The sequence below is a fragment of the Drosophila montana genome, unplaced genomic scaffold (genome assembly GCF_035044405.1).
Source record: "Drosophila montana isolate Dmon_TW-CO22-7 unplaced genomic scaffold, ASM3504440v1 contig_1083_1, whole genome shotgun sequence".
NCBI lineage: Eukaryota > Metazoa > Arthropoda > Insecta > Diptera > Drosophilidae > Drosophila > Drosophila montana.
In genome coordinates, this window is record NW_026996074.1 from 668,522 (window position 1) to 681,088 (window position 12,567).

General features: G+C 38.6%; 1 protein-coding gene across 1 annotated transcript; it reads left to right on the forward strand.

Annotated features, from left to right (window-relative positions):
• The first annotated feature begins 349 nt into the window (after window positions 1–349).
• On the forward strand, window positions 350–9,934 carry jumu (jumeau). Its single transcript, XM_064680467.1, has 4 exons — window positions 350–738; window positions 7,228–8,993; window positions 9,061–9,202; window positions 9,315–9,934. The coding sequence occupies exons 1-4, from the start codon at window positions 679–681 to the stop codon at window positions 9,612–9,614; spliced, it is 2,268 nt and encodes a 755-aa protein (XP_064536537.1). The 5' UTR covers window positions 350–678; the 3' UTR covers window positions 9,615–9,934.
• The last annotated feature ends 2,633 nt before the right edge of the window (window positions 9,935–12,567 follow it).

Genomic DNA, 12,567 nt, shown 5'->3' on the forward strand with positions numbered 1-12,567 from the left:
AAATGTGTCAGTTTTTTTATAAAAAAAATAATAGCTTGCTGTCAAATCCAATATCTTCCCCAAGACCATTAAAAAAATTACTTTTTCCATATTTTGCTTTAAACTTTTGCAATGGAATGGCCGTTATGATTTAAAGTTTTACGCTATATAAGTTTCCACTATTGATTTCCTCACAAAATGTAGTGCTTTTGTGGTAATAATAAATTCTAGTCGACTTTAAATAATATCGATATCACAGCCTTATATATATTATCGTACAAAAATATCGTGTTCTCATCTATTGATTATCGAACTATCGATATTGTAGTACGCCATCAACATCCCTAGTCAAAAGCAACAACAAAGCGGAACAGAGCGGACGTGTGCGCGGTTCGAGATTTTGTAATTGCTTGTAAATATTATTTTTGCCGATAAAGGGAAGTCAATTAAAAAATAATTAAGAAATGTGCCATTAGAAAAATAAAAAAATGGTAAACACAAATGTATTTATTTTAAGAAATAATACAAGTGCATTATAAATCATAAAATACAAAGTGCAGAGAAAGAAACGGTTGTTCTCTTATACCGGACGCGTAACGGTTTTTGTACTTACAAACGGATTAAGTAAGGAGACTAAAGGAAAGTGATCAAAACAAATCTCATATGCAACAGTAAATCTGGAAATAAAAACGCTACAACATGTTCGAATTGGAGGATTATTCAAGCAGTATACACGAGGGTTTCTTCAGCAAATATGCGGTAAGTACAATTGTACGAACATTAATGTACACACACACATATGTGCGAGTATTTATTCAAGAAAAGCAAGAAAGCAACAAAGGCAAACAAAAATTAGCAAATTCCTATTTATCGGCCGGTAACACACATATAAGCACATTAACCAATACATCGACATAGGCTTTTATAGTTCATTTTCAAATTTGTAACGTTCGTTTTTATGCGAATTCTCCGCAGTCTAAAAAAAAGAGCTGTCGGTATCAGCTCTCCAACGTTAACTTTTCCTAGTATTTCTGCACCTGCATTCCCCTGCCATCTGAACAGGCCTCCACTGTTTCGTATTCGCCGCAAGAACAGTTTGCTTCGATCCCCTCTCTCACACTGTTATTGCGCGACGAAGCATTGTTGTTTGGTTTGTGCTACGCTCGCTTTGTGCTTGTCGGCAGATTCGCTTTCGCTGTTAACGTTCAAATTTTAAATTTATATTCGCCAGCTCAACACAGCGAGTAGTTCGCACACTAATGTACACATGCATGTTATGCATATGTATTTGCGATCGTTGTGCTTTAAAATTGCTCTTAGGTCGCACTCATTGGCACTGTTGATTTATGGGGGTGTTTAGGAGACAAACAGGCGGTCACAACCGGAACAGAGCCATTGTTTAAAGTAGAGCCGATAATATGAGTATATTAAGTCATACATTCTTATAAAATGTATTTCCTTTTCTGAGGCGTTAAGCTGTTATTTTTATTTTATGCCTCAGTATTTATTTTTCTGGTTATTAACTTAGCTATAATTGTGTGTGGAGACTAAGTTTATGTTAGGGCAGCGCCAATGTTATGGCTGACTCAACAGCGGTCTGTTGTGTGTACTAAAAATGGTTTCCAGTAAAAACAGTGGCGAAAACGTTGCTGTTGTTCGTTGGAGTTTGAGTTGCGGAAACGGGGGGTTGGCTTTTGTTGTCATCATTTATATCAGCAGAATTCTTCTAATTCTGCTCCACTCGTGGTTTAACCTCGCTAAATGTACATTGTAGAATCATGCGTAAGTATTTAACATTTATTGTTGAACAATACATGGACATGCATGTGTATCTTCCGTATATGGGTGTGTTTTGTCAGTGTTCTTTGAGCTGCTGGTTCGTCTCTTAGAGTATCTTCTGCTTTTGCGTTTTAAATTTTTTGAAGGCCAAACGTTCACCTCGATTTTGTTGGCGGTTGCTTTTTATTATTTTTCTTTTTAAAATTTATTTTGTAGCTGGGGAAACGCACATTTGTATTTTATTTATATTTCGTATTGCAGAGTCAATTTTCTCTTACACACAAATATGTTTAGTTAATATTCATATTAGTCCTAACCTCCTACATAGTTCTTGAAAGTACTAGCATGATAAGCGGCAAGCATTTATTGAAACATGTGCGCCTGTTTAATGCAACATGTACCAACTCGCAAAAACTAGCACACAAACAGAACACACGCATTAGAGCAGCCACAAGTGTGATTTGTGTGAGTGTGTATGTCGTGTGTGAGGAGAAACAAAGAAACGCAAACACAGCGAAACGCTTTTATCTTATATGTACGTTGCTTTCAAACTCTACAAGTTGTGAGGGGAAGAGAGTAAGACCGACCGCTCAACGGTCACCCATCAAAAGCTTTTTCTCTTGCTCTCCCTTAAAAAACAGAGGAAATATATACATAAACTTCAAAGTTCAACGTGCCGACCGGCCGGCAAAATTGAGTTTGAGTGAGTAAATGAGACACCCACAAACCACAGCACAAAAAAGAAAGAATAAACTCAGACTCACATTCATGTGAGGCAACCTGACTCTCTTTTTGGCTCACGTTCGTTTGTTGCTTTAATATGAGCGCCCAGCTGTATGCCGCATAGATTTTCTCACGGCCCAGACACACGCACCGTATGCAGTAACACCCTTTAAATACTTAGGAAATAATGCAAAAAAAAAAATCGAAAATTCTGCAGATTTGAAACTGATTTACAGTATTCTTTGGATTTTTCCGGACCATATTGTAATTTCCAAATAGGCGCTCATAAGTACGGAAAAGACATTACTCGGCTGCAAAATGGCCGGACATATGCCTCCTTTTGCTACCTGCACCTGGGATCGGATTTGGATTTGTGTGCCAGAGTCTCCAGCCATTAAAATTTTAAGGTGAAAGCGGCGCAAAAAGAATTGTAACAGTCTGAGGTAGTAGCAACAACAAAAGATGCATGGCAGATGCAAAGGCGAAGGCACCAAAAGGGAATTACAGATAACACACACACACACACATACAGGCTCTCACAAACAAAACAAAACCAAACAAAAATGTGGCATAGGAAATGCTGCACCCCAGGCAAAGTGTCTAGGACACAAATTGAGCCAAGGGTGCGACACTGAGTGTTCAAAATGCTGCCTGCCGAGTGCTCAGTTGCATATGTATGTATGTACATACAAGCATACATTAATATGTTAGCATGTATGAATATTTTCATTTCAATGTTGCACAACTTGAAAAGGTCATCAGGAGGCAGCAGCTGGTCTAAGTTTCGAAAAGTTTTCTCTTTTTCCTTTTCGTCTGCCTGCTGCCAATTTTGACCGCCTGTTCAATGCATTTTTATTTCGGCACATTTTTTCAAAAACGTTCTTTTTTTTCAAACAAAGAGAGAAGTCGACGGGTAGAGAGAGAGCGAGAGAGAAAACTGAAACTCCTACCCAACCCTTTGCATTTGTATGTACATATATATACAAACACTCGTATCTATGCAAGGGATATGAATTACCACCCAAAAAGATCAGCAAATAAAACCAATAAGAAGCAGGAAGTTTCCTTTCCGTTTGGGAATGCAGCTCACAACTTACACAGGACTAACTATGTATTAATATAAACTTACATACATACAAGCATATCCATTCGGAATGTATGTATTTGTGTAGGTCTGTACGGCTACAGGGACAACCCCTGAGTTTCAATATTGCAGCTGCCGGCCGCCCAGTCTGTCTGCCAGCCTGACAAATGGTTATCGGAGCACACTCTCCCATGTATGCACGCACGTCAGCACTCATTTTAAATATATGTAAGTATATAAAAAAAATGCCGATCCATAAAAGTGAAGTACGAAGAAGAGTATGACAATCCTTAATTATTTATGTAATTTAGGGGGGAAAACTCGATACGAAAACTTTAATTTAATTTTTGCTTCATTATTTATTTACATCTCACTTTTTTAGTGCACATATTTATTCAGTTGAAAATTAGAAAAAATTTAACAATGAATTCTGGAATATGTAATTTATGTGTATTCTATGAGATTTCTGGTCATCGAAATATTCTAAATATATTTACTACAAATATTGTTTTGATTTTATTTCTCGAGATATTTATCTTATGCTTCCCTTGAGTTTACTTCAAAAATTTGAATAAAACACATTTGCAAAACATCTTGTGCCCGAATAGGATAACTTAGAACTTATCAATATGGGATATTTTTTTTTAACAGTAGGCTCGAGCCAATGCGCTGTATAAAGTTTTTCATTCAATCGGCCACTCTACCTTGTTCGGTTCTCCTGTTCCTGTCAATGGTGAGGCAGCTGCCGCATTTCAAGAACATTAAACGAAAATGTGCAACACCTGCCGTGCCCTAAATTGGTGTTGCACGCATGAGACCAAAGCGGAAGGGGAAGAGCACAGAAGTGCATTCGCTGGTCTCCAGCGAATGGACATCGACAAAGCGGGAAAACGATTCCAGAGTAAGACAAAAAGGCGCAGAACTTATGGGACCGCCGTGAATATAGCCCAAAATTAAGCTGCCCAGACACAAGAGTGTGTGTGTGTGTTTACATCCCACAACATTTTCGGGACTGATAAAAATACGTCCGCCTACATGGACAGCGTGCATACATTTATGATATCCTGCTAAATTATGCAACTTATCATCGTTCGTGGAGCATGCGGCGTGTGACGTTGTGTATGCCTCATCTATCGATTTTTCAGCATGAGCAGACGAGAACCAGGGCCGGGTCAATGATTTGGAATGTATCCAAGGACACACGCTCATGGCCAACCAAACCGCCCCCACCGGCAAGTAACAGGCGCTAGCAGCTTTTTTGTAAAGTTCGTCTAAATGTGGAGTTGCGCCTAATAACCAAAACACGAAATGACAAAACGTAAATGTTGAGAGTGTCTCAACATGTGCGGTCTACTGTTAAACTGGCGCCTACTACCCTTTTTCATAACAGAATTCAAGCAATCCCCTCAGCACAAAAAGTGCTCAGACGACCGCTGAGTTGTAGCTCGCTATGTTTCATTTGCAGAATGTTTTGTTGCCAACTGTACTGCTTGTGCGCTCAACAGAGAACTCTGTTGTTGCGCGGTCGATGTTCTATGTTTTCATCGTAAAGAGCAGCAGAGTGTACTCAGTGAGTTCTCTTCCAATAGCTTTTAACATGAAAAAGTCGCCAACGTCGCTGTTGCTGCTCGCTGTTATGCATACACACACAGTTAAGCATGCAACTTTTCGGTGTTTGTATTCCTGCTCTGTTCGTGGCGTAGTCGCTGCTGCGAAATTGTTGTTTACGTATGGCTTTATTCCCTTTTTTTTTTTTTTTTTTTTTTGATGGCCTTACGTCCAAACATACATACATATGTTGTATATACATATGTATGTATGTATATTTATTCCCCTTTTATCGGATATTTGCTGTTAACCGGCAGCCTGTCGCTCTTTTAGTTTGAAGTAAATGTTGCTGCAACATATTTAGCTCGGCAACATTTCCATCGGTGGTTGATTTTAGCTCGACCCGTTGCCTGCCTGCACTTCAAGCAGATATGAGAATATGTTTATGCAGCATAATATAAGAAAACTAAGCTTGCGGCTGTAACTTGTAGTATACATATATACTGTAAATTTGATCTTTGAGCTAGACCAAGAAATAATTATGTGCATATGTAAGTGTGTCTATGTACCTAAGTATGCTTGTAATTATATATATACATATACATATACATATACATATGTACATATGTATATACTTTTTTTTAAATACATATGTACATAGATGTACTCTTCGTAGGTTTGTTTATGTTTTGTACATTCTCAGCAGCCAAATCAGCCTGTGATTGTATAAAACTTTCAATTTTACTGATTTCCGGTTTATTATGGTGGCCTTCTCTGACTCAAATATACATACATATGTACATAAATATGTATGTATAAAAATACACTCATATGTACATACATACATAGTATGTCCCAAGTTCACGCGCTATTATGCACATGTGCGTATGAGTACATGTTTTGAATGCATGTGCTGTAAGTCAATTTTGTTGTTGCTGGACATTACTTTGGCGCCGAGTTACATACATATGTACATACATTTTTATATATTTTTGTATCTATATGTATACATACATACATATGTATGTATGTTTTGTGTCATATGCAGCCTGTGCCTGCCTTTCGTTGCCTGGCTTTCGTTGCCTGCCTTGAGCGTAAAACTGGTTTGAGCAACGGCTCCTGCTTCTTTCCCATAAATATCGCAGTTCTTGTTGTTACCGCACGTAGAAAAGGAAAAGTGTATACATACATACATGTGTACATACATATTTATGTATATAAGGAATGCATGTTTCTGTGGTGGAATGCGTAATAAACGTCAACAAGTTGCACGTTGAGAAGAAAAAACATGCATTCATTATATTATGGAAAAAAATATCTTATGTTATTATGTAACTTTTCTGAGTCTCTTGATATTTTAGCTTAAAAAATTTAACTACAGTTGATCATAATCTTAGGCAGCATTTTAAACACTGTTAAGCGTAATTTTAAAAGTTTGGTCACCCCGTCTTTCAAGTCACGCCGATGATTTAATACCCTTTTAGTCATTCGCCTTACGAATAAACAGATATGTATGTGAATCTCGTAAATGCTGAGTTTGGTGAAAATATGAAACAGAAAATATTTTGCTATACAAAAACTCATGCTCCACGATCTTGATATGATTTGGCTTATATGTATATCTACAATCTATAACTAGTAAATAACGTTTTTGGTCAAGATATCTTCATGAACAAAAAGTTTTTCTTAAACAATTTTAACATTCGTAAACAGACTTACGGGCATGGCTATACCAACTGGGCTGCTAATGCTGATCTAGAATATATGTACTTAATGAGCTTGACTTCTATGCGGTAAACATATCATGAACAAATTATAATACACTCTACAAAGGCATGAGAAGCTGTCGTCTAGATGAACATAATCTTACAAATATTGTGTCTGTAGGGCATTTTCTAAAATTATGTTATAAATGTTATAAGTTCGGTGGGTGCCATAGATTTCCATTTGAACTCAAAGGTTATATGTACATATATAGGTCTCTGAAAAAATTGGTGTTCTCCAACACTGTGTGCGCGATTTTGTCGCGCTAAAATTTGTCTAGTGAATTGCAAAGAAGCAGACAAGAAGCTTACGAATAAATTTGATTATTTATAATGTATATTTGTCAACAGGAAGCGGCGGGGCCTTCGCTGGACTTTTATGTGTCCGACTCCATGCAGGATATGTTGGATGTGGACATAAGGGCAGAGATTGCGAACGTTGTGGGCAGCTCAAGTGACTTGACCTCCTCGCTCGATCACGCACTGGAAGCCATTTCGGCTATAAACAATAGTAACAACAACAGCAGCAATATATCATCGTCGACACACAATGCAAATGCAAATCTGCTGGCCAGCAGCGCGCTGCACGCCTCTCCCACAGCCAAATGGATGGGCTCTTGCGCCAATTTCTGGTCCACAGCCGATTATTATGCGGATGTTGGGGCATGTGTCAATCCCATTTCCGTGATGCCGCTAATCAACTCAAACTCCGGCTCGAATTCATTGCTTGGCTCTGGATCGCCCCAAAAGTCGCGTGGGGCGCAGTCGACGCAGAGCAGAGCGGGATCTGCGGCTGGACAGGCCCCGCCCGCCTCCCCATGCGATCAGCACAAATCGCATTTGACCTTCTCGCCAGCACAGATGAAAGTGAGCGCCGGTTCAATGCGCAGAGAGCAGGTAATGGCTCACATACCCAAGCAAATTTCGGCTCTGCCAATTTCGTCGTCGGCTGCAACGGGCGGTGGTACCACTGCGCCGGCTACAATGGCAACCAATTCTGCACTGCAGCGTCGCAATTCGTCGGCAGTGGACGCTGTGCGTAAGGATCTGGGCACTGAGCTGCGCAAGGTGCAGTCCGGCTTGGAAGAGACAAAAGCCACTGCCAAAAACACAAGCCTGCTGACGGCTGGTGGCGCTACCAACACCATTAAGCTGGGTCCCGGAATTGGTGGTCTGACCTTTGCCAACAGCGCCACATACAACAAGCTAAAGCAACAAACGTCGGCAAAGTCCCCCAACGGCGCACCGCTCACCTCCAATGGCAACATCGTGCTCAAGCGGGATCGTGAAGCGAGTCCGTTGCATAACATTACGACGCTGCACGCGGGCGGCGTTCAGAAACGGGGCAATGCGCCAAAAAGCATTGCATCGGCGGCCCACTCGCCGCATCATCAGATGCATGTGCAGAGCAGCATTGGGTCGCCCTCGTCCAGTTGCTCCTCTACCACTGGCCGTCCCACAACTTCTTCCTCGCCGTTGTCCTTTGCGGCGCTGAGCAATAACAGCTTCAACAGCAACAATAACAACAACAATACCAACAACAATACCAACAGTAACAATGTTAAGCTCCCGCAGCAGAAGGTGAAGCTGCCGGCGGCCATGAGCAGCGCATTTCCGAAGCCCGCTTACTCCTACTCCTGCCTTATTGCGCTGGCGCTCAAGAATTCGCGTGCAGGCTCATTGCCCGTATCGGAAATCTATAGTTTCTTGTGCCAGCACTTTCCTTATTTTGAGAATGCTCCTAGCGGCTGGAAGAACAGCGTGCGCCACAATTTGTCGCTGAATAAGTGCTTCGAAAAGATTGAGCGGCCGGCAACGAACGGAAATCAACGCAAGGGATGCCGCTGGGCCATGAATCCAGAACGTATCTGTAAGATGGATGAGGAGGTGCAAAAGTGGTCGCGCAAGGATCCAGGCGCAATACGCGGCGCCATGGTCTATCCCGAGCATTTGGAGGCCTTGGAGCGTGGCGAAATGAAGCATGGATCGGCCGATTCTGATGTGGAGTTGGATTCGCAATCTGAGATTGAGGAATCTTCTGATTTGGAGGAGCACGACTTTGATGACACTATGATCGATGCGATGCTCGTCGAAGAAGAGGACAATGATAATGTTGAGTAAGTTAAAAAAAACCAATGCAGTATTTCCCATGAACACTATTAACACATTAACTTAAATTTCTAGCTGGACGAACAGCGATGATGAAGATAATGTTCAGGAGGATCACGTACGTCATGAGTATGAGCCAAGCAACCAATCTGCCAATCACCTGCCAACTGATCATCAGCTGCTGGTCGCGCAGAAGAGCGCCGAATTCGACATTGAGGTGAGATTGATAAACTAACAAGTGCTCGAACTTAAGCAGGGCTCTTGCCTTATTTCTTATATTTTTTTGGTGGCGCTTATGTTAATGATTCGACACTTTTTATTTCCGTCAGGTTAACGAGCTGTACGATGCCATCGACATTGAGGATGACAAGCAGGCAGTGCGTCACGCTATTGCCCACGGTCAAACAGCGAGCATTATTGAGCTAAACCCAGCCGATCTGAATGCGAATGATGGCTATCGGTCGCCCAAGCGCGCACGGCTTGACATTAACTATGCCATCGGTCCTGCCGGTGAGCTCGAGCAGAAATATGGACAGAAGGTTAAGGTACAGCAGGTGCACCAAGTGATGCAGCAGCAGCCGCCCACGTACAATCGTCGAAAGATGCCTCTGGTTAATCGCATCATATAAGGGAACAGCCACCCTTTTATACATACATATATATTATACACACTAAGTGTTAGGTTTACGTTTAAGGCTCACCCATCAGCTACGCTTAAAACTTTAATCCTAAGTTGATTTTTGTGTGTGCACTGTGCAGTTTCGCTCTATATAAACACACCCGAGTTTAAGTACGTGTGTATATAGCTCGATCCTATTGATTAAAATAGGTTTGTTATTCAATTTGGCCGCGCGCTTTGTAGTCGCTAATAGCAATTGTGTCGCAATGCATTATTTCCATGTATATTGAAAGGGGTCTTTCAAATAAATGTCTATGTTTCAAGCATTAAGTAATATGTGACACATAACTAGGACGTTTCGTTAACAAACATTTGACGCTTGAGCGAAAACTCAAGAAATACTTGTAATAATATAGTATTTGTAATTGTTTAATCTCCCAAATCCAACAATGACGAAACATTAATTATGTTAATTGTTTTCCAAAATCTTGACTAAAGAGAATTTTTGAAATTGATCTCCAACGAAAAAAAGAATTTTATGATAATCTATGTTGTAATTACTATTGACGATTGTTTTCTTTACAAATCATGCCTTCTGGCTATCGAAAAGATAACAAGCATAATTGTAAAAACCTAACGCAACAAACATTGAAATGATTTTCTACTTAAGTGCAAACATAAAAATTTTGGACAACGAAACATGAAGCACACACCGTTTACAAATATTTACACACTTGTTAACTGTACATAAAAATGGCATTTATAAGCATTTTCAGCGAATTTTCTATATAAATATTTGTGAAGGTAATGTTAAAAACAACCACCCAAAACTTGCCGGTCCAGTATTCATGTGACAGATGTTGGTAGAATAATACCAAGTATATACTATATATATACATATTTATAAGTTTATAATTGAAGTGCGAATTCTCGTAATAATAATTGAAAGTAGAGTCAATTACATTTTTGAAATATATTGTATATTACATATATGGTATGTAAATATTTTTTACCTAAAAGATTGTATACTACTTTAGCTGTAAATGAAATGTATGTTAATAACAATGTAACATTAATATCAACCAAAACCGAGCAGCATTGCAAGAATTCCAAACGAATTGTCAAAATTCTCCAACTAAAAAGACTTGATAACAACGTATACAGCCGAACATTCAGGACTCAGTTTACATGAATGTAAACAAGACCTCAGATTTTAAATACAAAGTACAAACAGTTTTTAAGTTAACTGAAATAAGATTATTACAAGTTACAAATAATGTAATTATGATTATTAACATCTATTTGAAGCCATCAAAAATATTTGCAATTCTAATTTACATCTCTCCATAGCCACTTCGCAAAAATCGATATTCATAGTACATACATTTTTTGTTGAAATAATCATGATTTAATAGCAGTTAACAAATTATATGTTATAAGTACGAAATATGTGTATTATATATCAAATTTTTAAGCAAAATAAACAATTTTTGTATAGAGTTGTTAGAAAATCAATTTGTTCAACACATTTGAAACCAAAAAAAAAAAAAACAATAAAAAAATTAAAAACCATTTGATTACTTTGTTTATAATTCTTTACCTGACCAGCAAAACGTTTGAAATGCGTAAATTAGTTCTTACATACGCTGTGCAAAAATGAAGTTAAAAACAATTTACTTGGGCTAATGTATGCAGATAATTATTTCATAAGGTGGTCTTTGTCATATACAATTAATTGTACAATTTTTCATAACAATTTAGCGATTTTACATAAGGTAATATGGCTCATATGATATGAATGTTCTATTCATATGATGAATTAAGCTAACATACTAAGCGTCGATCATACGACAAATTTTTTCGCGCAATATACTTCGCAAAGAAACGGGTCCGGTCGGCATCTGACTGATGCTCTTACTCGCACCCGTATCAGCGAGCTGGAAAGTATTTGTTCCAGTGGTGAGCAAGAGCCATTTGTCTAGCGTAGCGTATAAAGAGCGGAAAGCCACACTAGGAATTTTGAAGCTCATTCAAATGTATGGGGGTTACTCTTCTTAGCATATACTTTGTCTTTGCTATAATATAATATAATATAATATAATATAATATAATATAATGGTATTGTGAAGGATGAGGATCAGGAAGATATGTTTAGTAAATCTAACCACGTCCGTCTGTCCGTCACTTTAAAGCTCAAATTTGGATATATATAGTACTAGCGGGTATTACCAGTTTCCTTTGTCACCCAGTTTTCGATCGTAGAAAATTTAATTCCAGGGTTGCGGGTGGAATTTCATAAATTTCATTATTAGTTTGAGGCCGATGGAACGCAGATTAAAACATTGGTTTTATAACCTTTAACCCGCATTTATCATCCAAGAGAGCTTGAAAAAAGTGTGAAAAAATCTAAAAAATATTTGAAAATGAGTTTAAAGCCGATCCGTTCGATTTTATACATATATATACGAAGAAAAAAATGTGTTTGTAAACAAAGATCTTTGATAATAACAAACAAAAAGTTTAATATATACGTTTTTTTTCGATTTTTCCACACTTGCGGAAATTTTCTATCACTGTGAAAATATAAGCTTCCCAGCACTACCCGTTTTGGACTGTGCGTTGATCACTGTCAGTCAGTCACGACAAGAGATAACATAAGCATAAGTCGGTATTTATATAAAATACTATGCTATAAAATCAAAAAGCTTTGAAAATGATTTTGAAACTGCTGTTGACCATCCACAAATAACTTTCATACAAACGATTTCCGCCAATTTACCACTGTTGCGGGTGGAATTTCCCAAATCGCTGAAACACGTTTACAATAAATTCTTATGCAGAGCTTTGAGAATAAGTTTGAAGCAAATCGGACAAAACTTAAAACTTCACCCAAAAAATCTTGGAATCGCATTTCTACCGAAGAAGTTTGGATTCTGCGAAAAGTGAAAAACACGTCTCAAATG